Below are 26,845 nucleotides of genomic sequence, written 5' to 3'. Positions count from 1 at the left end.
CTGTTGTAATTACTGCAATTATTGTAATTATTATCTTATGAACGTGGAAATACATGTCAATTTGTGTCATTCTTGTAAATTGAATCTTCAACATCATATTCCACTCGTGCCAAACTGATACCATAGCAACGCTTATAATGAGTGGTTGCGCTCTTCCAATATTATCACCCTTTAAATTCGGCAAAGGCATATTTGCAGTAAAACCGGTCGATCAGCGGTGCAGTCGACGGTTCCGTGCCTTTCCATCTTGAGTTGTCCGCTCAAGGGTACCTGTCTAATACCCCAATAGAAACCTTACTCTGTTCAATTGTACATGCATCATGGTCAAACCTAGTCGAGTCAGTTATGTTGTCCGCATAATGATTCATTAAGATAACCTTGTCCAAAGTCCATCGGGTTTCCCTGAAACCCAAACAGACACCTACATGTTCTGTGCATTTATTTGGAGAACTAAATGCTTTTTATGCTGATTATTGGTATTAAATAGTCGACTCTGGTGGGGGTGAGGTCTTAACCCTTTTGTTTTGCAGAAAATGAATGACAAAGTTCCTGACTTCGGTATGGTAAACATACCTTCACTCTTGCAGACTTGGTGGAGAAACCTCCCATCGAGCAACCAAATCAATGAATGGAAAGAGAGAGTCACCAAGGCTAGTGAGAAGCTAGAATACCTGGAGTACAGCTTGCTGGAATTGGAAGGAAAATGAGGAAAAGAGTCATCGACTGTCAAAATGCTGAGGAAGGCAAAGGAGAACGTCTGGCGATAGCATTTTTACTGGAAAATCTGCGCAAGCTGGAGGACTTGATCAATGAGAACATTTAACCTGAAGAAGGTCCTTCTGGGACCAAGTAGTTAGGAGTCTTTCTTTTCGCTTTTAATGTAATAAGGCCAATGGTCGTTAGTGACATTTTTACTTTCCGCTATTTTAGTGTCATTTTGGGATTCATCTTATTTTTGTCAATAAAATGAGGCATTTGGCATTATAAGTTATCCAAATTAACTTGTCGCTAGGCCTACCTCGGGCACAACGAGGCACCCAAATTAGGACGCAATTTATATTCTTGCACAATGTGTTTAAATACTGTAACATTTTTCCTCATAATTCGCGCTAACTTGTTACCTTTTTTGTTTTTCTTTTATTTTTATTCCCCTCCCCAAAGGTTAGTTCGTGCATTCTAGGACCATTATCATATAGTACGAGATCCAAGGGCCCTCCACCTCCTCCTCCTCCAAGTCCTATCCGGAACAAGAACAAAGACAGGATGGGAGATTCAAGCGCCAGAAATGAAATTGAAAGAATTGAGATTCCCCAGGATACCCCGGTTACTAAGGAAACTGCTGCCCAACTTGAGCAGAAATTATTGAAGTTCCGAGAAGAACTGGATCAAATTTGGAACTTGGCAAATTTATCATTCTCTCTCACCGCTCCTGATGTCAACTTTCCAAATGCTCAAAATCTCGCACCTCCACAGAACACCCCACAACCACAGATGCAACCCACTCATTCTCAACACTACAACACATGCCACACTCCAAACAACACTCCACTACTCATTCCTGAACTACGGAACACCACAAACGACCACCTCCCCAACACTCCCATCTACGTAGATATTGTACCCCACTACACTCAACCAATCTCAAGTGCACCTGAGTTTGATGACAAGGACTCTCTTATCAGAAACTTGGCAGCAGAACTCAAGAAGTTGACCAGCCAAGTCCAAGGCGTGGAAGGCAATAGAGGTATAGAGGGGTTTAATTATGAGGACCTCTACATTCAGCCAGATGTTGAACTTCCGGAGGGGTACAAACCTCCCAAGTTCGAAATGTTCGATGGAATGGGAGATCCCAGAGTCCATTTGAGGACATATTGTGATAAGCTGGTTGGAGTCGGAAAGGATGAGAAAATCCGTATAAAACTCTTCATGAGAAGTCTGAAGGGGGATGCTTTATTCTGGTACATCAGTCAGGACCCCAAGAAATGGACAAGCTTGGTAGGTATGACATCAGATTTCATGAACAGGTTCCGATTCAATACAGAGAATGCACCGGATGTATTCTACATCCAGAATTTGAAGAAGAATCATACCGAGACATTCCGTGAGTATGCTACTCGTTGGAGATCAGAGGCTGCTAAGGTCAGGCCGGCCTTAGAAGAGGAATAGATGAACATATTCTTCGTCCGGACTCAGGATCCGTAATATTATGAGAGGTTGATGCTGATCGAGGGCCAGAAATTCTCTAATACCATCAAGTTGGGAGAAAGAATTGAGGAAGGCATTAAGAATGGTATGGTTACTAATCTTGAAGCATTGCAGGCCACCAACAAGGCTTTACAGTCTGGTGGAACGTCCAAGAAGAAGTATGTGAGTGTCGTGATGGTCACATAGGGAGCCAAATCACAACTAAAATACCACACTTACCCGTCACCTCCACTTACATATCAGCCTCTCCCGAATTACCAAGCACCCGCACACTCTTACCAAAATCCACCACCTATTTACCAATCATCTGCACCTCCCACATATCAACCCACTTCACCCAGATACTCTCAACCTGCACCTGTTTACCAAGCTTATAATTCCCAACCCTCTCACTACCAATCACCTCCCACTCACCAAAATTTCCCAAGACCCAGACCAAATTTTGACCGTAGACCTCCCAGACAATATACAGCCATCGCTGAGCCAATTGACTAGTTGTATGAGAAACTTAAAGCTGCTGGTTACGTCTCCCCTATCCCTTCCATAACTTTAGAAAATCCTTCCCAGTGGGTCAACCCTAATAAGACCTGTGCGTACCACTCCGGCATAAAAGGACATACCATTGACGAGTTCCACTCATTGAAGGACAAGATTCAAACTGTGATCGACAATAAGGTTATCGTAGCAAAGGATCCTGCTCTTAATGTCCGCAACAACCCTCTGCCTGATCACAAAGGTAGAGATATTCACATGATCGAGATCGAAGATGACTGGGACCCCAAGGGGTCGATAAGATTGATTGCTGAGGGTGATGAGCCAAAGAAACCGGTGGTCACACTTAACCCAATTGTTGTGCAGAATCATCCCTCCCGGGGCAATGAAGTAAATATGTCTATACCTCTCGAATTTGAAGCACCTTCTTCTGCCAAGGCGCCCGGACCAATTAAAGTTGAGTTTGGAGTCCCGAAGGCACCGGCACCTTTCGAAGTTGTTGTGTTACCACCAAGGGTACCTATTCCTGTAGCAATGTCAGACATAACATCGTTCCACTCAAATTCCATACCATGGGATTACACAGTTGAAGCAAGGAGGAAAGGGAAGACCAAGACGGGAGAAGCAATTGCTGCAAAGGGTATGACCAGAACAGGCAGGATTTACACTCCAGAGCACCTAGCCAAGTCCAGTAAGCAAGCCTCTGGACGTACTATTGAAACTGGGCCCGATGATCTTTGGAGGAAAATACAAGCTAAGGAGTATTCGGTCGTTGAGCAGTTGAACAAAACACTAGCGCAAATCTCCATCCTAGCTCTTCTACAGAGCTACGACGCACACAAAAATGCCTTGATGAAGATATTGAGCGAAGCTTATGTGCTCAGCAACATAACTGGAGGCAAAATGGCAAATATGGTAGGACAAATACTGGAAAGCCACAAAGATGAGCTGCCGCCGGAAGGACTGAGTCACAACATGGACCTGCACATTACCGTGCAATGCGAGGATTACTTCATCACTAGAGTCTTGATCGATGGAGGCTCCAGCCTCAACATCTGTTCGTTGATAACTCTCAGAACATTGGGAAAGATCCTGCACGAGATCAAAGATGGGGCCATCAATGTCAAAGCCTTCGATGGTTCACAAATGTCTACTATCGGAGAGATCAACCTATGCTTGCAAATGGGGCCAACCTGGTTCGACGTTGACTTTCAAGTGATAGATGTCCTAGCATCCTACAATTTGCTATTGGGACAACCATGGATCCACGTCGCTGAAGCTGTAGCATCGACCCTGCATCAAGTAGTGAAGTTCGAATGGAATCACCAAGAGGTGATTATTCATGGCGATGGTAGCAAAAACCGATGATTGGAGGCAGAAGGAGAATAGGCGGAGAAACATACCACCACATTGAAAGAGTCAACGCTGTAGATAAATGGTGGGATAACAAGATTGAAAGTATCCTGAATTGGTGTGGATACGAACCTGGAAAGGGACTCGGCAAAAACCTCCAAGGAATCGCCAAACCCATCAAGCTGAAGAAACATGGTACTACATTTGGTTTGGGGTATGAGTACACTTGGGAGGAGTTCAATCACTGGTCGCCACCATGGTGCGGTCCCTACTACCCACTGGAGCATCCAATACCTCACCTGGAGCAGACTTTCCAGCCGGCAGATACTATATACGGGTCGGAGGAAGATGAAGCATTGGCAGCCGTGAAGAATCTGTTCCTAGAGGATGATGATATGGACTGCTGTGTTATTTTCGAGGAGGAAGGGGAGGAAGGCCCTTCTATACAAGCTGTGAACCGAGGAGAACGCCTCAGCAATTGGTCAATCAGAACCACCAGGGCCCGGAAAGCTTTGGGGTAGCAAGGCTAAACAAAAACCCCCATGCATCACATTTTTACTTCTCACTATCTGATTTTATTTCCGCATTGTCTTTTAATTTTGAAAAGAGCTCTAATATTCAAAATAATTATGAATTTAATCAAAGCATTTCAGTTTATTATATATATCTCTCTTATTATTTTTTCTATCATTCACTTTAATTTACACAGCATTACTCTTACTTGCCTTGACGATGAACCAACGATTGTGGCTTGCAACGAGACAATGCAACAAACGGATACGGATTCAAAAGAGGATGATATACCAGAAGAGGTCGCCAAAGGGGTTGTGAATTTTGAAAATAGGCCTAAGTCTAACTTGGACGAAACTGAGGACGTTAATCTGGGAGATACAGAAAATGTCAAAAAAATGCGCATCAGTGTTCGCCTGTCACCATCAGAAAAGAAAGAGTACACGGAGTTCCTAAAGGAATGTGAAGACATATTCGCCTGGTCATATAATAATATGACTGGTCTCAGCACATCCATTATAGCTCACAAACTGCCAACAGATCCAACATGTCCGCCGGTAAAGCAGAAGCTCAGGAAGTTCAAACCCGACATGAGTTTGAAAATCAAAGAAGAGGTTACCAAGCAAGTCAAAGCCAAGGTTCTCAGGGTAGTAGAGTATCCGGCATGGTTAGCCAACATCGTGCCAGTGCCAAAAAAGGATGGGAAAGTTAGAATTTGTGTTGACTACCGGGATCTTAATCGGGCCAGTCCCAAAGACGACTTCCCCTTGCCTAACATACACATTATTATCAACAACTGCGCTAAGCATGAGTTATAGTCTTTTGTTGATTGTTTCGCTGGGTATCATCAGATATGGATGGACGAGGAAGATGCAGAGAAAACGGCTTTCATCACGCCATGGGGAATGTACTGTTACAAAATGATGCCATTCGGTTTGAAGAATGTTGGTGCCACCTACATGAGAGCCATGACTACCATCTTTCATGACATGATACACAAGGAGATCGAGGTATATGTGGATGATGTCATCATCAAATCCAAGAAAGCCAGGGATCACATGGAAGACCTAAGAAAGTTCTTCAACAGACTGAGGAGGTACAATCTGAAACTGAATCCCGCCAAGTGTGCATTCGGGGTTCCTGCTGGAAAATTATTGGGTTTCATCATGAGTCGTCGAGGAATAGAATTGGATCTATCAAAGGTCAAAGCTATCCAAGAATTGTCGCCGCCAAAGAACAAGAAGGACGTGATGAGTTTCCTGGGGAGACTCAACTATATCAGCCGGTTCATAGCTCAGTCCACTATCATTTGTGAACCTATCTTTAAAATGTTGAAAAAGGATATTGCTACCAAGTGGACTGATGATTGCCAGAAAGCCTTTGATAGAATCAAGGAATACCTATCAACGCCACCAGTCTTGGTTCCGCCTGAGCCAGGAAGACCCCTATTGTTTTACCTTACGGTATTGGATGGAGCATTCGGTTGTGTTCTGGGACAACATGATGAAACAGGGAGAAAGGAGCAAGCCATCTACTATCTTAGTAAGAAGTTCACACCGTACGAGGCCTGGTATTCTTTTTTAGAATGCACTTATTGTGCTCTGACTTGGGTCGCGCAGAAGTTGAGGCATTACTTCTGTGCTTACACTACTTATCTCATATCTAGAATGGATCCTCTGAAGTATATCTTCCAGACACCCATGCCCACTGGCAAGCTCGCCAAGTGGCAAATCCTGCTAAGTGAATTCGACATTGTTTACATGACCCAGAAAGCAATCAAAGGGCAAGCCTTGGCGGATCATCTCACCGAGAATCCCGTGGACGGAGAATACGAGCCCCGAAAAATGTATTTTCCCGATGAAGAGGTATCTTTCATAGGAGAAGATATTGTAGAATCCTATGACGGTTGGAGGTTGCTTTTCGACGAAGCTGCGAATTTAAAAGGAGTTGGCATAGGAGCAGTCCTAGTATCAGAAACCGGCCAGCACTACCCGGTATCCGCCAAGCTCAGGTTCCCTTGCACCAATAATATGGCCGAATATGAAGCCTGCATCTTGGGGATCAAAATGGCCATTGACATGAACGCTCAGGAGTTGCTAGTGATCGGGGACTCAGACCTGCTCATACATCAAGTTTGAGAAGAGTGGGCTACCAAGAACTCTAAGATACTTCCCTACTTGCGTCAGATATAGGAGTTGAGGAAATGGTTCACAAAGACAGAATTTCAGCACGTCCCCAGAGTCCAGAACGAGTTTGCTAATGCATTAGCTACTTTATCGTCCATGATCCAGCATCCAGATACAAATTTCATTGATCCCATCCCAGTAAAGATTCATGATCAGCCAGCTTATTGCGCCCACGTTGAGGAAGAAGCGGATGGAAAACCATGGTTCCATGACATCAAGGAGTACTTGACAACAGGGGAATATCCAGAACTTGCCAATGCTACTCAGAAGCGCACACTTCGTAGGTTATCCAGCAACTTCTTTCACAGTGGAGGAATTCTGTACAGGAGGACTCCCGATTTGGGTTTACTAAGGTATGTCGAAGCAAAAGAAGCATCCAGGCTATTAGACGAAGTGCATGTAGGGATCTGCGGGCCGCACATGAATGGTTTTGTCTTAGCAAAGAAGATACTCCGAGCAGGGTATTTTTGGATGACTATGGAAACAGACTGTATCCAGTATGTTCGTAAATGTCATCGCTGTCAGATACATACAGATATGATAAAGGTGCCTCCAAACGAGCTTACTGCAACATGCTCACCATGGCCATTCGCCGCTTGGGGAATGTATATTATCGGACCTATCGAGCCTGTCGCATCAAATGGGCACAGGTTCATCTTAGTGGCAATCGATTATTTTACCAAATGGGTCGAAACAGCATCATACAAGGCGATCACTAAGAAGGTTGTGGCGGATTTCATCTACGACCGCATTGTTTGTCGGTTCGGAATTCCGGAATCAATCATCACCGATAATGGTTCCAATCTCAACAGCGACTTGATGAAAGCAATGTGTGAAACATTCAAGATTAAACACAAGAACTCTACAGCCTACACGCCTCAGATGAATGGAGCTGTGGAGGCAGCCAACAAGAATATCAAGTAGATACTAAGGAAGATGGTCGAAAGGCACAAACAATGGCATGAGAAGTTATCATTCGCCTTATTGGGATACCGCACCATAGTCCGCACATCGACCGGAGCAACTCCCTACATGCTGGTTTATGGTACAGAGGCGGTCATCCCCGCTGAGGTAGAAATTCCCTCCTTAAGGATCATACAAGAAGCAGAGTTGGATGATGCAGAATGGGTAAAAGGATTCTACGAGCAGTTAGCCCTTATATATGGGAAAAGGATAAATACAGTTTGTCACGGTCAGTTGTATCAAAACAGAATGTCCAGAGCCTTAAACAAAAGAGTTAAGCCAAGGAAGTTTACATCGGGGCAGCTGGTGTTGAAGAAAATATTCCCATATCAAGATGAAGCCAAGGGGAAGTTCTCTCCCAATTGGCAGGGTCCGTACATGGTTCATCGGGTTCTAACTGGAGGAGCCCTTATTCTTGTAGAGATGGATGGAGAAGTCTGGCCGAAGCCAATCAATTCAGATGCAGTGAAATGATACTATGTGTAACCACTTATGATTCCATTTATGATGTAATTTGAACTACGCCTGACCTGATTCCCATTTAAGAGGGGATACGTAGGCAGCCCTATGGGTTCGGTCACAATTTAATAAAAATCCATTTTTCCCGCTATTGGAACTGGGGCAGAATTTTGAAGAGGACCCTCAAAATTCCGAAGACGATTTTTCTAGTCATTCAGCACAGCCGTCAGAAATGTCCGCTCAGCAAACTGGGGCAGAATTTTGAGGAGGGCCCTCAAAATTCTGGAGCGAAAGAGGTTGAAATGTCTTGAACCACGTCGCAGTCATTGGTTCATCTAAAGAAAACTATTTTCGATTATATACTTACGTTATATTTACTAAATCAAGCATAACTATTATCTAGATTGTTGTTGTTTAGCGACGCTACCCCAATGACACACAACGTCAATAGCCCAGGGAAGACGAACTAACCTTTTCCCCTTACAGAACTCACGATTTTTCTTTGGATGCAGGCACTCAATTCGCAATATCATTAGATATATTTATGCACTCACACTTTCCCAAGAATGCAACTTCTCAGAACCATCACGTGCTCGCAATTTCTATCCGTACACAATCTCCCCAGTAGTCATATTGTCATAATCGGCTATCAGCTAAGAGATCTTACTACTAATCGTCCTTTTACATTTTTGCACTGCATAAGGCTACTTTTCTGCCTTCCGAGGTTAAGCTCTACCTCCATCTGCATATCTTTGCATTGCATAAGGCTACTTTTCTGCCTTTCGAGGTTAAGCTCTACCTCCATCATCATTTGCATAAGGCTATCTTTCTGCCTTCCGAGACTAAGCATTGTCTCCATCCTGCATTTCTCATCATTTGCATAAGTCTACCCTTCTACCTTCCGAGACTAAGCATTGTCTCCATCCTGCATTTCTCTGCATTGCATAAGGCTACCTTTCTGCCTTCCGAGACTAAGCATTGTCTCCATCTTGCATTTCCTTGCATTGCATAAGGCTACCTTATCTGCCTTTCGAGACTAAGCCCTGTCTTCATCTGCATTTTTTATAAGGCTACTTTTCTACCTTCCGAGGTTAAGCTCTACCTCCATCATCATCTGCATAAGGCTACTTTTCCGCCTTTCGAGACTAAGCTCTGTCTCCATCTACATTTTGCATAAGGCTATCTTTCTGCCTTCCGAGGTTAAGCTCTACCTCCATCTACATTTCTTGCATTGCATAAGGCTACCTTTCTGCCTTTCGAGACTAAGCTCTGTCTCCATCCTGCATGGCTGAAATATCGCCACTTTATTTTCTTGCATCGGCTGAAAGATCGCCACCTTATCTCTCTCGCATGGCTGAAATATCGCCATCTTTTATTTACGTCTTGCATCGGCTGAAATATCACCAAATCCTATATTTCATGGGCTAAAAGATCGCCACCTTTTGCATTCCATGGGCTGAAAGATCGCCAAATTGTCCAAAGGCATCATTGTTCGGAGGCACCATTTGCATAGCCCGAGAACGCCATGCCATGGCCTGAGGACCCTATTTTATCTTTTGCATATCATTATTCAAAGGCATCATAGTTCGGAGGCATCATCTACATGGCGCGAGAACATCATTTCATGGCCTACAAATTTTTATTTACGCTCTTCGTAGCCCGGGACGTCATGGTCCAAGGACGTCATCCTAACCGTCCAAAGACAGCATTCATGGTCCAATGGGAATTTGCCTCACGTTTAAATTTATGCACAATATATGTTCCTATTGCTCATTTGCAGGTAAACTGGCTAGCAATGGTCGTCTCATCAGGAGCAATCTCGCTCCGGTTCCCACAGCCTATCGATTTTCAGAAACCTCTCTCAATCTAAACATCGCGTTCGTCCGTTTCAAATCTCCATCGGCATATTCCGTCAATGGTTCCTGAACTACATATGGCCTGATTCATGTAAGACCAAGGATATGTAGGCAGCTCAGAGACCAGAGCTCAGTCAAAACTCCTTTCAAATCGCCACTTCCGGTCAAAATTGGTCATCATATCTTTACCCGACAACTCTTTCATCCTCCTCGGGTAAAGAGGGGTAGCTGTTGATACCTAATTTTTCTCTAGGTAATTTTATACCCAAAATATTTCTAAAATAGCATATATGTGCATATATCAGCATACCCAAGAGTTTTGGTATTTTTAAAACCAAATTATTGCCTATTTTAATACCATAAATCCAATAATTGTTCCCAAAATTATTATTTTTGGTTAATAACTTATTTTATCCTCATATTTACACTAAAATACAATTAAGGTGATTTTTGCACATTTATACAAATTCTTTCGGCATTTTTACAAATTCGTTCGGCATTTTTAAAAGCTAAATTGCATATAATTGCAATTATAGCCTATTTTGTAATTGATAGCATCTTATAATTATAAAAGTAACCCCAGCATTTTTTAATTAATATTTATATGATATTTTTTTACCCCATACTTTTAATTTGTTCTTAAAATCGTTATTGCTATTTTTTTATAAAACAAAATGGGAAAAGTGGCTATTTACAATCTGGCCTCAATTGTATTTCAGTTTCAGCCAATTTGACACCCCTAATTAACCCAACTCAGCCCCAAATTCGAGCCCAAACTACCCAGACCAATTACTTTTAACCCAACCCAGCACCTACTCAACCGACCCAGCCCATAACCCCGTTCAATCTCGGTCGTTGATCACTTAGATCAACGGCCACCATTGATTCTTTCCTTTTTAATTTCAAACGACCCCTAAACCTACCCCATTCCTTCAGAGACGCCGCCTTTGAATCCCTTCTTTCTCTCAACCCACCTCAAACCCTAGCTGTCGTCTCTCACTGAAACCCTAATACATGGCTTCCCAAGCTCATCGGAGACCTGTACCAGCATCTCATGGCCTCTACGTGCTCGTCTTTGAGGTCTTATGACCAGATCCTGAAAGGGTTTCGACCAAGCCTTTGCTTGATGACGGTTCTCCGGTCGTCTTCAACCTTTGTCCAGGCCAGCCATGGCTATTCGAGTTCGATCTTCGACTTTCTAGCTTAGATCGATGGTTTTCAAAGCCTTTCTCATCGCCTGGGTTTCTTACGAAATCCTAATCTCTAAGGTTCCTTCGATTTTATTTCAGATCTGCCCCGGATCTATATATGTTTGAACTTTCTAAGCATCTTTCTCAAAGTCTCTTTAATTTTTTGCTTTCAAAACTCTTTATTCTTTAATTAGGGTTTTATTTTAAGGTATTTCGAACCTCTTCTCTGATTCTCGACATGTTTTACTGTGTTTTGCTTGTATTGTTTTCTATCTGAGTTAGCATGTTTAAAACCCTAATTCTTGAGATTTTGTTTGAGTTTCTTAGTTTGATTGTTAACATTCGTTTACCTTGTTTTTCTATCTGAGTTAGCATGTTGAAAACCCTAATTTTTGGGGTTTATGCGAGATTCTGAATTTGTTTGCTTGTTTCACTTGTTTATCGCCTCTAAACCTGACTGATTTTAAAAACCCTAGTTCTTTGGGGGTCTATTTGAGTTCCTGAAGTTCTTCATCTGTTGAAATTGCTCAATGTGATTCCTTTACTTCAACTCTCTTTTTCTTTATATGACTCTTTTGGTTCTGAGTTCTTGCTACCTGTCAAACTCGACTATGATTTTCACTTGACTCTTTGCATGCCTCTGATCCTTTTCTCTATTACTAAACCACTGAAACCTGACTATCATGCTTCGAATGCTTGCTCTATGCTACTACTGTATGTTGTTTCTTTTGCCATAACTTGGTCTCACATGTCTATTACTTGTGCATTCCTTTATATACTGAGTCCCTTCTGTGATTGATTTTCAAACTCATAACTGATTTCAAAACTTTTCCCTCTTACTCGCTTGTTAAGGGTTAATTGATTCTCTTTCTTGGTTTGGCCTTACTAAACCCTTTCCAAAAATAAGTACAATCATGTACTTGGACTTAAATACCTATTGTATTATTTTACTGCTCATTTTATGGCAACAACCATTCTGCTTACAGACTGATTTTCTTTCCTTATTTTTTATCCTATTAGTATCCGTTTGAATAATAATCCCTTGATTAAAGGGAAGTCTTGTGTTAATTGATTCTGATTGTGATCATGCCCATATTTGTGTTAAAGTTATACTTGTCACCTTATTATTTACTCATCTTCAGTACTATAAGTACCCCCCATTCTCTTTTGCATGAAACTCACTAACACATTGCATATCACAAACACACACAGCATAAGTCACTACTTCTTTTCGCAAATACTCTTAGTTTTTCTTAAAAGCATTCGAGTTTTTCTCTGACCTCATAAGCTAGAGTCCTCTTCTCTGATTGTGCTTTGGCTGCAAGTATTCTGCTTTTCTTCCTGCTTACTTTTCTGCAACTGGTATGTCTCTTCTTGTTTAAATTTTGCCTCTCTCTTATGTGTTTATGCTTCAGTCTTCTCTTTTTTTATTTTACTGTTTTTTGCAAGTTTGTTTATTCCTTCTCCTATATGAATCTCCCATCCCTAAACCCTTTGTATGTTGAGTTATGCTTCAGAAAACATGACAACACTTGATATTGTTGTTCATGTATATGGACCGGACTCCCTGAGTCATAAACTCTTTCAATTCCCATTCCCCTTTCCCTTTATGTGTATTCTGAGCCTGAGACTTTGGTCTGGCGGTGTCCTAATCACTGTCCAGACCATAGTCTGACCTTCAATAGGTCTGTGATCTTTTTTGTTGGCTGGATAGGCCTGGTCAAGGGTGTGCCAGCCTATCCTATGGCTAGGCATAACCACCAACCTTCCATGGCACTCCCGAACCCCCCTCTTGCACTTACACTCATTCTTAGAAACTAAGTTCTGCCCCTCTCTTGTGAGCCTTGCATTGGGACCCCCCGAGCTCCCTCTGAACTTGGACACTTGAGGGCTGGCCCTTCTGCACTGCACTATAACTCTTTCTAATTAATATCTTGGGTGTAAGTGCTGCATGGAGTTCTTGAAACTCCTTGGATCTCTGAAACACCCTAGATAAGAGAATACTTTGGAAATCTGGATCTCGGAAGTGGTTCAATCTCATATTGTTAGATACTAAGTCTGAATTAGGTTGCTCGGATGTAGTTGTAATTTCTGATGTATTTTTATTTCTGTCTTATTTTTCTGGTCTGTAATAATTGGTATAAACTTGGGATTTTAGTGAAAAGGGGAGGGGATTTACTTTTATGCAAAAAAGGGTAGAAACCATGCCTATTAGACTTTTATTGTTAATCTATGCAATCTCACAAGTAGAAACCATGCCTATAGGATCTAACTTTCTGATATCTACAACTATGCATATAGATACCATGCCTATAGGGATCTGCATTTATAATGACATTAGGCAAACTATTAGGTTTAATGATAAATCAGCATATAGATATCATGTTTATAAGGCTGTTAACGTTTGAAGGTATTAAAATCAGTAACTCGTAGAGATCATGCCTAAAGGAACTTCAAATCAGAATTGTTTCACTCGTCTAAAATAGTACTAACCCTTTTTGCTAAAACAAGCGACCTTCTGCACGTTTTCTGAACCCTTTAAAACTTTTCTTGCAACCAAATCAGTGCATCTTTTTCCTTCTTGATAAATATTCTCAAATCAGTGCATATTTTGTGAAAACTTACTACTTTCCTGATAATTTGACAAATATTTTTTAAAATCAATCTGAATTCACTTCTTTATACTTATCTGATAAACCTTTTGAATCAGTCTGCAATTCAGTTCTTTTGTTAAAACTCGGCAACTCTTTTTCTTAAACAAGTATGTTTTCTGAAACTTGTTTTAAACCATTTTCTTTGTATTAAGTCTGCAATCTTTTCTGAAACTAATCTTATTCTGCAACTCTTTTACAAAGTAGTTCCGTCCCACACTTAAGGTAAAGTTGACTAATTAAAGTGGCTCAGTCTTTGACAACTGCATTCGAGTGAGCCTAATGCGGACTTCCTGTCTAAAAGTATGTGTTGAATCAGTCCGCTTATCGCTTTAATTTTTAAAGACCAAACCAGTACATGCAAGACATGCTAAACTCTATGGCTTATCTGATTTAAGGAGGTTTACTTGAGCCTTACTTGCTTATCTGCCTCCACTTTTACTTGTATTATGTGTTTTGATTGTCGCCTTAGTATTTTGTCCTTTGAAACTCTCAAAAGACCCCAAATCCCTTTCCCTTTAGGATTAGTAGTCCTAAATACCTCCGGTACTGATAGGGTTAGGACGGATACTAGCATGCAATAAGTAATGAAACTTTCCGCGCTTTAATAACTTAACGGGGTGGGAAGGGTATAATATGGATATGATGACCGGTGTGCTAATATCACGTGTGACCCCTCTTCTGTGGAGTGATTGCTGGATATTGCATTGATGTGATCCATATTATCGGTAAACCTAGGACCCCTTTCCCTTTTACTTGTTAATTTTTTAAGTTTTCTTGTAAACTAATTTTCTAAACTCTCTACTTCTTCAACTCTTAAACTTGTTTGCAAAACTATGTGAAAAATCCTTTTCTTTTCTACTTGTATGCTTAAAGTCACAATTGTAGCATGGCTGGGAACCACACTAGTGGATCTTGAGGGGTGCCTAACACCTTCCCCTCGAGATAATTTCTAGCTTTTACCCAAACTCTGGTTCTTCATCTCAATTCTTTTCTTAAAAGTGTCCTAATGCACTATAATCATTAGGTGGCGACTCTTCAAAATTCCAAAACCCAACTCTCGAAAGGGAATAGAGTTGTCCTCCCAATGTCGTATACCCGATTTCGACCCACGTATAGAAAAAGGGGGCGTCGACACTCTCCGGGCGGGCTCCTGACTTCAAAATAGACAAAACAAAGAATTTGAAAGCTAAATTTAAAGTGTACTCCCTTGTTCTCCAAGCGGGCTCCTGACTGTTGCATTTGAAAGTATTCCCTACTATCCAGGCAGGCTCCTGACTGCTGCATTTGAAAGTATTCCATGCTCTCCAGGCGGGCTCCTGACTTCAACAAAACAGACAAAAACAAAGAAAATTTTCTGCCCCAGTTTGGTGGCTGGGGACAGATGTGATTGTAAAACTAAATCATATTACCAAGTATTACTAAGGATTTGAAAGCTAGGTCCCATTATTCAAGGGGGTCCTGACAACTCTTAACTAAACGACAATTTAAAATCTAAGTTATATCTTCTACAGGTGTGACTTCTGCTAAATCTTACTATCTAAGAGGATCTTTAAACTATTCCTCATTATCCAGGAGGGTCCTGAAAATCAAAAGTCCAATTTTATCTTAAGAGTGACAACTTTTATGGCTGAATTATACTACCCTACAGCAGAGTATACGCTAAATGTTGTTAGCTAATCGAAATCTTAAAGCTAAGTCCCATTATTCAGGAGGGTCCTGAAAACTCTTAATTGATACTTATCTCAAGCATGCAAACTTCTAAACCAACTTATATTCCTTTGGGATACATTTATTCTAGATTATTCTATTTCTGAACTTTAAACTAGGTCCCACTTTCCAGGAGGGTCCTGAAAATCAAAAATCAAACCTGTTTGGTGGCTACCTTTCTCCACGGAGAGTTTCTCCAAATCAAACGAATTTTCTGCCCCTGTTTCAATCAAAGAAAAATATTGTCAGTTTAAAATGTGGTGGTTAGCTGATGGAATTCTTGCTAAAGATCTTTTCGTTGCACTGTTTTGTTCTGACTGGCTTCCCCGAACTGGCCTTGAACCACTTTGACTTTCTGACTGACTTTCGCACCCCATGACCTTTGACGAACCGAGTGTTCTATACTCATGCTGTTGTTTTACCTCTAACCTTTTTATTTGAACCTTTGCATCTCCCATGACATTACCAATCCACTCCACCGATGAAACTTACGGTGATTCCTTGTACCCCTCTCTTACATCATGTTATCCTTAGTATGCTTTGACCACTTCGTGCTTTGCGATTTTGGAAGTTGGTAGTGAGCTTTGAAATCCTTTTCACTTGATTTGAACAAAACTGACACTGAAACATCTTTAGATAAAGACCCAAAAGAAAATGAAATGCAATGACTTTGCGGGTTAAGGATAAGAAGAATCCAAAACCAGATGACTGCTATAAAAGGAAAAAGAAAAAGGAAACTTATCTGAGTGGAACAGCTAGTACCAATGATCATGACATGCATTTCGGATTAATCGGCCCAATCTGTCCAACCAATCAACTTTCAGTTGTCGTACTTCGTTGCCCCAGAATTTCCATGACCTAACTACTTTACCCAAACCTTGACCTTATTCATCCTGTGGTGCCTTGAAAGGTTTTCACCAGCAGACCTCTTTCATTCATTCATCTCTCAACTCACTTTCGTCTTACGGTGCCCGTGAGGATTTTCACCAATAAGACTCTCTCATTTTTCTCTCAACTCCCGTCGCCTTACGGTGCCTGTGAAGGTTTTCACCAATAAGACTCTCTCATTTTTATTTCTCTCAACTCTCGTTGCCTTACGGTGCCTGTGAAGGTTTTCACCAATAAGACTCTCTCATTTTTATTTTTTCTGCTTGAACCAGAGTGTTGCCCCTGACATGAATTACATTTACCTGCTCGACTTGACATTTCTCAAAGACTGATCAGAAGGTCTTTCTTTGGACCGTAATGTAGGCTTCTGGACAGAGTTAAAAAGAAAGAGTATAAAAGGCTCAAAACAATACAAATGGGTTAAAATTACAACTTCCGGAATCAGGTTTCTCACAACAACCACAACTTCTGCCCCAGTTTCTTGTATGGGGATTTTTGGATTTTTCTTTTGATGAGACCGAACCGTGAGGCTGCCTACATATCCTTAAAAGGAATCAGGTCGAACGTAGTTCATGTCGTAGAAACCGCTTTGTTGTTGTGATTTTATTTTCTCTCTTTCTTTTCTTTCTCTCTTTTTCTTCTGTTGTTCTTCTCTTTTTTCTTCTTCTCTTTTTTCCTTTTTTTTTCTTTTTGCTTTTCTCTTTTTTTTTTCTTTTCTTTCTCTTTCTTCTCTCTTTTCATTCTTCTTTTCCCTTTTCCTTTCTTGTTCATTCTTCCTTTTTCTTTTCACTTACATATCCTCCGCACTTGCGCTTCTAAATTGTGCCGTTGATCCCGAAAGAGGGGTATGAAAGAAAATAAATAAGTCTCAAAAGGGGGTAACAAAGGATAAAGTGTTTAGATAGCAGAACAAAATGCCTTCGTTATTTCAATCTTCAAAATATGCCAAATACAAACAAGTACAATCAAAGGAAGAAATCATACATAGTATCTTTTGACTGAATCGGAATTGATAGCCATTTCTACACATTTCCCTTCTACATCTGTCAAATATAACGCGCCATTGGACAACACTTTAGTTACAACAAATAGCCCCTGCCAGTTTGGGGCGAATTTTCCTTTTGCTTCAGCCTGATGAGGCAAAATATGTCTCAACACTAACTGACCCACTTCAAACTTCCATGGACGTACCTTCTTGTTATATGCCTTCGCCATTCTCTATTGGTAAAATTGGCCGTGACACACTGCTGCCAATCTCTTTTCATCAATCAGACTTATTTGTTTCAAGCGGGTTTATTCAACGTCATCAATTTCTGCCTCAGCGATAATCCGAAGGGATGGGATTTCAATTTCTGTGGGTATTACTACCTCCGTGCCATACACCAACAAATAAGGAGTGGCCCCTACCGAAGTGCGAACAGTAATGCGATAACCCAATAATGCGAAAGGTAAGTTCTCATGCCATTGTCTAGAACCTTCCACCATTTTTTGAAGTATCTTCTTTATATTCTTGTTGGCTGCCTCGACTGCTCCATTCGCTTTGGGGCGATATGGGGTGGAATTGCGATGTATGATCTTAAACTGCTGACAGGTTTCCGTCATCAGGTGACTGTTGAGATTAGCACCATTGTCCGTGATAATTACCTTTGGAATCCCAAACCGACAGATGATATTTGAATGCACAAAATCGACCACTGCTTTCTTGGTCACAGATTTGAAAGTTTTCTCTTCAACCCACTTGGTGAAGTAATCAATGGCTACCAGAATAAACATGTGTCTGTTTGATGCTGCTGGTTCGATTGGCCCAATGACATCCATGCCCCAAGCAACAAGCCAGTAATAACCTGCTCGGAGAATCTTCTTTGCTAGAACGTACCCACTCATATGCGGTCCACAAACTCCGGAGTGTACCTCAGTCATGATAACTGTGGCCTGTCTGGCATCTATGCATCTTAGCAATCCAAGATCTAGAGTTCTTTTGTATAACACCCCTCCACTGAAGAAAAATCCGCTTGCCAATCATCGAATTGTTCTTTTCTGATCACCAGTGGCCTGTACTGGATATACCCCCATCCGAAGGTATTCTTTCATATCATGGAACCATGTCTCCCCATCAAGTTCTTCTTCTACCATATTACAGTAAGCATGCTGATCACGGACCTGAATCTGCAAAGGGTCCACATAAGCCTTATCTGGATGATGTAACATTGACTCCAGAGTAGCCAAAGCATCGGCGACTTCATTATGGATCCTTGGGATATGCCTGAATTCTATCGGCTGAAACCGTTGACAAAGATCATGCAAACATTGTCTGTATGGTATGAGTTTCAAATCTTAATTTCCCATTCTCCTTGAATTTGGTGCACCAGGAGGTCCGAGTTGCCTAAGACCAAGACTTCCTGGACACCCATATCCACAGCTAACCTCAAACCCAGAATACATGCCTCGTACTAAGCCATGTTGTTGGTACAGTAAAAACGAAGCTGAGCCGTAACAAGGTAGTGTTGCCCTGTTTCAAAAATAAGTACTGCTCATATCCCCACGCCCTTCATGTTTTCGGCTCCATCAAAGAAAAGTTTCCATCCCGACTTCTCGACTTGTTCCAACTCATCAACATGCATCACCTCTTCATCAGGAAAATAAGTTTTCAAAGGTTCATAATCTTCATCAACCGGATTCTCGGCCAAATGGTCTGCTAAGGCCTGTGCTTTCATTGCAGTCTGAGTCACGTAGACAATGTCAAACTCTGTGAGCAGGATCTGCCACTTTGCAAACCTCCCTGTGGGCATAGGCTTCTGAAAGATATACTTCAATGGATCCAAGCGAGATATGAGGTAAGTAGTATAAGATGACAAATAGTGTTTCAGCTTCTGCGCCACCCAAGTTAGGGCGCAACATGTCCTCTCAAGATGAGTATACTTAACCTCGTAGGATGTGAACTTCTTGCTAAGGTAATAGATGGCCTGCTCCTTCTTGCCAGTGATATTATGTTGACCCAATACACAGCCGAATGAATTTTCCAAAACCGTCAAATATAGAATCAACGGTCGCCCTGGTTCTGGCGGGACCAACACAAGTGGATTTGACAAATATCCCTTTATCTTATCAAACGCCTCCTGACATTCATCTGTCCACTTGACCGCGTCATCTTTCTTTAACAGTTTGAAGATTGGCTCGCAAGTTGTCGTGAGCTGAGCGATGAACCTGCTGATATAATTCAATCTCCCCAACAAACTCATCACCTCGGTCTTGTTCCTCGGAGGTGGAAATTCCTAGATGGCCTTGACTTTTGATGGATCCAGTTCAATGCCCCGGCGGCTGACTACGAACCCCAAAAACTTTCCAGACGGCACCCCAAAAGCACACTTTGCAGGATTAAGCTTAAGATTGTACCTGCGAAGCCTCCGGAAGAATTTTTTCAGATCCCTGACATGGTCAGACTGCTTTCTAGACTTCACGATCACATCATCCACGTACACCTCGATTTCCTGGTGTATCATATCATAGAATATTGTTGTCATTGCCCTCATGTAGGTTGCCCCAGCATTCTTCAAACCAAATGGCATGACCCGGTAGCATTACGTTCCACACGGCATGATGAATGCCGTCTTTTCTGTGTCTTCCTCGTCCATTAAGATCTGATCATAACCTGCGTAACAATCCATAAAAGAACCAATCTCATGTTTGGCGCAATTATCAAACAAGATATGGATGTCGGCAACGGGAAATTGTCTTTTGGACTTGCCTTGTTGAGATCCCGATAGTCAACACACACCCTGGTCTTGCCATCATTCTTCGGTACAGGCACAACATTGGCTAACCAGGTGGGATACCGGGTGACCCAAATCACTTTGGCATCGAACTTCTTGGTGACCTCTTCTTTGATCTTTACACTCAAATCTGTTTTGAACTTCCTCAGCTTCTGTTTGACAGGAGGGAATGCCTGGTCAGTGGCCAACTTGTGAACCATTAAATCAGTGCTTAGACCCGGCATGTCGTCATAGGACCATGCAAAAACATCTTTGTATTCGAACAGTGCTTTAATTATCTCCTCCCTGAGTTGAGGTTCCAGATGGACACTTATTTTAGTTTCACGGACATTATCTTGGTCCCCTAGATTAACTGCTTCTGTATCGTTCAAGTTAGGTTTGGGCTTTTCCTCAAAATGACTTAATTCCTTACTAATTTCTTCATAGGCCTCATCATCATCAAATTCCAACTTGTCATCACACTCAATTTCTTGTATTATTATTTCAGATTTAGATTGGCCTTTAAAACTAGGCCGAGGATTCCTCATGCATGTCATATCATTGATATAAGCATAAAAAGAACTGTACAAAAGAAGAAAACAAAAATAAAATTAGAAGAAATGAAGGAAAAGGACAATTGCATTTCATTGAATTTAAGGATAACATGGTTTTAACACATCCAACTGGACGGAACATAATATCTGAATTACAAACCCTGGAATAATCCAGACAACTAAAAGAAAATCAAAACCCACTACTAAGACTCCCTCCGAGTAAGAAGAGGCATAGCTTCCCAGTTGTTGAATTTTGCACGTGGTCCCACGAATTGCACATCGGACTTGCTGGACCCTTACCCAGCCTGAACCATGTTGACCTCGGTGAATAACCTTTCGAACCCCTTCTCCAAGTCTCCATCGGCGCCAATCAGTGGTCCGGGAACCTTTGACAGTAGTTGCTTTCTGATACCCGGCCTGACGAATGATCTAGACAGACGCGGGATTGGCTTTAGCAATGCCCATGCTTTCTGTTTCATTTTTCTAGCTCTCCTCACGTCTGCAACGGTAGGCTTGAACCCCAGACCAAAAATATCCAGATTCTTTGGAAGAGAAACTGGCTGCACAATACCTTGCAGAGACGCACCCAAACCCTTGCCCGGTACGAAACCATTTTTCAACATTTCAACAGCCACCATAACTGATGCCGCAGCCATCTTTGGAGTTGGCACGCACTTTCCTTTCGAAATTTTCTCTACCGATACTATGTCGGAAACCTGATAAACCCATGGTCCCTTGTCATCGTCAATCTCTATGAACGGAACTATGGCACTATTGGGTACACACAAATTATCTTCGTCGTGTACAACAATTTCATGTCGATCCCATTCAAACTTGACCATTTGATGCAGAGTAGATGGGACTGCTTTGGCCGTATGGATCCAGGGTCGTCCCAACAACAGATTATACGAAACAGCCACATCGAGCACCTGGAATTCCATAGTAAATTCAACTGGCCCTATTGTGAGCTCAAGCACTATGTCCCCGACTGAATCTTTTCCTCCACCGTCGAATCCCCGAACGTAAATACTATTCTTGTGAATTCTTTCATCCTCCACTTGCAGCTTGCTCAATGTGGAGAGAGGACAAATGTTCGCGCTAGACCCATTGTCAACCAGTACCCAAGTAACCACGGAATCTTCGTATTTCACCGTTAGATAGAGGGCTCTATTGTGCTCTGTACCCTCCACGGGCAACTCATCATCAGAAAAAGTGACTTTGTTTACCTCAACTATCTTGTTAGTTATCTTTTCCAAGTGGTTTACTGAGATTTTGTCAGGAACGTGAGCATCGTTCAAGATCTTCATCAAAGCTCGACGGTGCTCGTCGGAATGGATCAATAACGACAATAATGAAATCTGAGCCAGTGTTTTCCTTAACTGCTCCACAATGGAATAGTCCTGCACTTTCATCTTTCTCAAGAACTCCTCTGCTTCCTCCTCGGTCACGACTTTCTTCACCAACACTGGGTTATCTTTTGAAGTCTTAGCTTTCCTCAACTCTTCGGGGGCAAAGCATCTCCCCGATCGAGTTAAACCATGGGTCTCACACACTTCTTCTTTAACCTCTTTCCCCTGGTAAGTTACTGTCACTCGTTCATAATTCCACGGGACTGCCTTGATGTTGCCCATTGGTAATTGAGTTACCGGTTTGATAATGACAGGATCTGTGGGGGCGCCCTTTACAATTACCACAGGCTTGTTTATCACTCCTGGCACAACCACTTTTGCTCTTTCATATTTTCCTGCAACGTCACTTGAGGACCCCTTCCTGACCTCCACAGATGGTTCAGTATTTTCCCTGTTTAACTTGATCACAGACTTCTCACTTGTTGACTTTTCAAATGGTCTGGCTTCACTAGCCCGAATCATCATGACGATTTGTGAAGGCTTCTTAGGCTCCCCTCCCTTATGCACTATCTCAATCACATTTGTTTCATGATGGGCTGGCAAGGGATTCTGATTGATATTGGGCGCCTCCGGAGCTTGGACCTCAATCCGATTGGTGTCAATGAGTTCTTGGATGGCTATTTTCAATTTCCAGCATTTCTCTGTGTCATGTCCCGGGGCCCCTGAACAATACTCACAACTCACCGAGCGGTCAAGATTTCTGGGAGGGGGATTCGACAATTTAGCCTCGGTCGGATTCAACATACCTAACTGTCTCAGTCTGTGGAACAGACTAGCATATGATTCTCCTAGTGGAGTGAAAGCCTTTTGCTTCTACAACCTCTCATTATTAAAGGCTTGGTTGAGTCAAAAACCCGTTCCCGGAGGATTTCTGTAGGCTTTTGGGGGTGGATGGTTATTTTGTGGAGCTTGGTATGGGTTTTGTGGAGCTGGCGCATGCCATGGCGAGTGAGCGGGCGGCTGGGTATAGGTTTGTGCATGATGGACAGAAAAATGGGGATCTGGCGGTGGGTAATAGTGTTGTGGTGGGTTATATGAAGTGTGGGGGTAAGTTTGGAAATAGGGTCGTGGCTGGTTGTAGTAACGGGGAAGGTTCTTGGATCCAACCCAAGCTTCTGACTCAATTGTCGCAACATCCTCCTTCTTCTTCTTCCCGAGCACACCCTCAGTACCGTTTTGAATTACCTAAGTGGTCGCCTTGATTGGTGAATAACTTATGATCTTGTTGGACTTGAGTCCCTCTTCAACCATGCCTACTATTTTCACGACTTCATTAAAGGACTTACCTACTGCTGACACCAAATGACCGAAATAAGTGGGTTCCAAGACCTGCAAGAAATAATCAACCATCTCGCCTTCTTTCATTGGAGGGTCAACCCTCGCTGCTTGCTCTCTCCAACGGAATCCATATTCCCTGAAGCTCTCACCGGGCTTCTTCTCAAGCTTTGTCAATGATAGACGATCTGGGATAATTGCAAGGTTGTACTGAAAATGGCAGGCGAAGGTTTGGGCCAAATCGTCCCATGTGTACCACCTGTTGTGATCTTGTCTGGGATACCATTCTAAAGCCGATCCACTCAAACGTTGGCTGAAATATGCCATCAACAATTCATCTCTTCCACCTGCTCCTCTCATCTTGCTATAGAATCCTCTTAAGTGTGCTTCTGGGTCACCATGCCCATCGTACAGATCAAACTTGGGCATTTTGAACCCCGCTGGCAACTGAACATCTGGGAACAGACATAAATCCTTATAGGCCACACTCATTTGACCTCCCAGCCCCCTCATATCTCGGAACGATTGCTCTAAGATTTTGACCTTTCTGATCATCTCTTCATGCTCGGGAATTTTGGGCGGTTTCTCGGTCTCTATCTGGATATCAAGATGAGGGGTGTAAGGATATGGTTCTGGAACTTTGAAGGTGGGTTCAGGGGGATAGTACAGGTTGTCGTGAGCTTGGAACAGGGGTTCACTGGAAGATCGGTGTAATGTAGCAGGTGGAGGTGCCACAAAAACATGTGTAATTGGTGGAGGAGGGTATGGGACTTGTTTGGGTGGTGGAGCTTGAGAAGTATGGGAAGTGGCGCCATGGCATTGTTGATAGAGGGGAAAGACTGGAGATGAGTTCATAGTGGGAGGCTCCGGAGGTTGGGCTGATGGTGGGATATAAGCAGGGTTAGAGGGATAAACCGGTAGTGGATGCCCCTTCGCCCAAGCTTGGTACATTTCATCCATCTGCTGTTTCAGCTTATACATTTCTTCCCTCATCGCATTAACTTCCATTTCTTCCACCTCTTTTGATGGGTCGACAATACTTGTTTCTGGCTCCTCGTCTACCATATTCAGCCTGTCTTTCGATCGGGTGTTGTAGGAGTGAGTTGCTAGAATGCCGATCAACTAACCACCTGCCTGGACTTAATGCATCAAACAATAACCTTGTTAGCGATTAGGCTTTAACAGATTGGTAACCGCACATTGGGCATGAATACACCTAAACAGTTAACCGTCTCTATTATGTATTTGATCAATTGCATGCGTCATTCCGGCCTTATCTTGCCTTCGATTGCAAACTTCCCCCTTTTCTTTTCTTTTCTTTTCTTTCCTTTCCTTTCATTCTTGCCTATGTTCTCTCTTTGTTTTTACTCTCTCTTGATTTCTTATTTCCTCTCTTTTCTCTCTTGTTTTTCAGCTCTTTCCTTTTCTTTACTCTCTTGTTTTTCCTCTTATTTTCTTTCTCGCTTCTTTTTTATTTTATTACTTGGTTACAGTCGAATCCTATGGAGATTGCCTACGTATCATGACCCCGCATGAATCAGACCAAGCGTAGTTCTTATGGATAAGTGCGAAATAAAATATTTTTGGGATTTTCAGTTTTCATAAAATAAAACAAAAACAAATGCTTCCATTACAAACTCAAAATTAATAAATTCCAAAAGACTAACAGATTTTGATGCAAAGATGAAATACAAACTCCGAAAATAGACCTCATACTCCAACAGAAGAAAATACAGACTCGAAAACAACTCGACAAACTCTAGCAGAAAGAAAACACAAACTCAACATGACTGACAGACGCTAACCAAAGGGAAATGCATACTCGACCAGAAAAATCATGAATACATCAATGCTCCTGGTGCCCGCGGGACATCATTCGGTCTCGCCGCGGGCATATATGCAAGCTCCCTTTGAAGTCGATCCAAGTCGCTCATTATCTGTTTAACAAATGTCATTATTGCTGCAAAGAAGGTAGTGCAGGTCATATCCTCACAAATCTGGAACTTCCTAACGATGTAGTCGGCAATGCTACTAATTCTCTCTCTTATGGCGCCCTTTTCTTGTAACAAACGCCCAATCTGCTAGGCCCTGGCTTCCAAAGTTTGCTCAGCCGCATGATTTTGCCCCTGAAGTTGTTGCAAATCTATTTCTAATTATGCTAATGCTGTATAACAATGTTCCCTTCCAATTTTGAAGTATTTTGCCTATTTGATCATTTTGTTTTCTGTGGCGATGACCCTTTTCTTTAACCCTGCGACCTCATCGTCGTACCTTTCTCTCAATTGCTTAACCAGGCGTACTCGTTCATCTGCATTTTTAGCCAATTGCTTTCGAGCCTTGGCTAATTCACTTTCTGCTTTATTCAAATCAAAATTGTAGTCATTTACTTTCTGCCTCAGGTTAGCTATGAGCTTTTCATCTCTGTCACTTCAGACTGGATTTTCTGCCGCTACTTTCAATTTCTAAATTTGAGCTCGAAGGGCCTCATTTTCTTTGGCTAGCTTTTTCTTTTCTCCTTCATCCGCCGCCACTTGCAAGCTATTCTCGAATTGAAGTTCTCTGACTTGCTTTTCCAACTTGCTTATGGTAGCATTGTACTCATTTTCTTTGGTCAGCCAATCCCATTGCACCTGAGCTCCGTCGGTGAATTGTTGGACATGGGGTCTCTTTGCGGGCCTGTCAGGTTCATGTTGTGCTCGGGATCTTTTACCATACCAAGCAGTATAACTAGGTTCCACCTCGCTTCTAGGTAGGTCTCGTACTTGAGTATTAGGCCCTAAGAAACTGCACTGATGCCAAATCTGGCACACTTTCTCTTCTGGGAAGGCAGCTTTTGGATCTAACTCAATGACTTGCTGACTCAAATCTTCATTGTGCGGGATGGTCTGGTATCGGCCTAACTGACGTAAGACTCTGTGCAGAGCATAAGGCTGGATACTCCGAAGACCCATCAACAGCAAAAAACACACCTCAGCCGACATATAGATTACTTCGTCGACTGAAAGCCAACCAAATGTCCATTCGATCTTATTTGCGGTCAAAGATCTCAGATGAGCATGCCATGCTTCTGTACCATCCGGAAACTCATAATCCTCTATTCGCTTTTCATGTTTTTCAATGCACTCAAGGCCAGTCATACTGCAATTCAAGTAGTCGGGACGGTGGCAAAGGTGTTCCTCCATCCACATTTGTAACAGCATATTGCACCCTTTAAAGAATTTTGCTCCTTCTCGACACAGAGTGAGAGCTCGGTAAATTTATGCCAAGACCAGTGGCACTATAGTCCCATTTGCCTTTTTCATCATAAAGTCAGCTATCCCTACTAGCCTGATCTCTATGTTCCCGTCTTTTCTCGGGCAAACCAAAATACCCAGGAACGCCACTATGAAAGTTAA

General features: G+C 42.2%; 1 protein-coding gene across 1 annotated transcript; it reads left to right on the top strand.

The window, feature by feature from the left end:
- The first annotated feature begins 1,839 nt into the window (after positions 1-1,839).
- On the top strand, positions 1,840-18,140 carry LOC138873718 (uncharacterized). The gene is made up of 6 exons (XM_070152195.1): positions 1,840-2,139; positions 2,236-2,367; positions 2,701-3,458; positions 3,774-4,029; positions 5,901-6,102; positions 18,055-18,140. Exons 1-6 carry the CDS (start codon positions 1,840-1,842, stop codon positions 18,138-18,140), a joined length of 1,734 nt encoding a protein of 577 aa, XP_070008296.1.
- Positions 18,141-26,845: the final 8,705 nt, after the last annotated feature.

Source organism: Nicotiana sylvestris, chromosome 7, assembly GCF_000393655.2.
Source record: "Nicotiana sylvestris chromosome 7, ASM39365v2, whole genome shotgun sequence".
Classification (NCBI taxonomy): domain Eukaryota; kingdom Viridiplantae; phylum Streptophyta; class Magnoliopsida; order Solanales; family Solanaceae; genus Nicotiana; species Nicotiana sylvestris.
Note: the sequence above shows the minus strand (reverse complement) of the source record. Positions and strands in the feature narration are given on the sequence as shown.

Excerpts from the sequence above, each read along its gene's own strand:
- LOC138873718 (XM_070152195.1), top strand. The coding sequence starts at position 1,840 with ATGGGAGATCCCAGAGTCCATTTGAGGACATATTGTGATAAGCTGGTT. Across the intron at positions 2,368-2,700 it reads GAACGTCCAAGAAGAAGTAT|TTGTATGAGAAACTTAAAGC; the intron begins GTGAGTGTCGTG and ends CCAATTGACTAG. Across the intron at positions 4,030-5,900 it reads TCGAATGGAATCACCAAGAG|GATATTGCTACCAAGTGGAC; the intron begins GTGATTATTCAT and ends ATGTTGAAAAAG.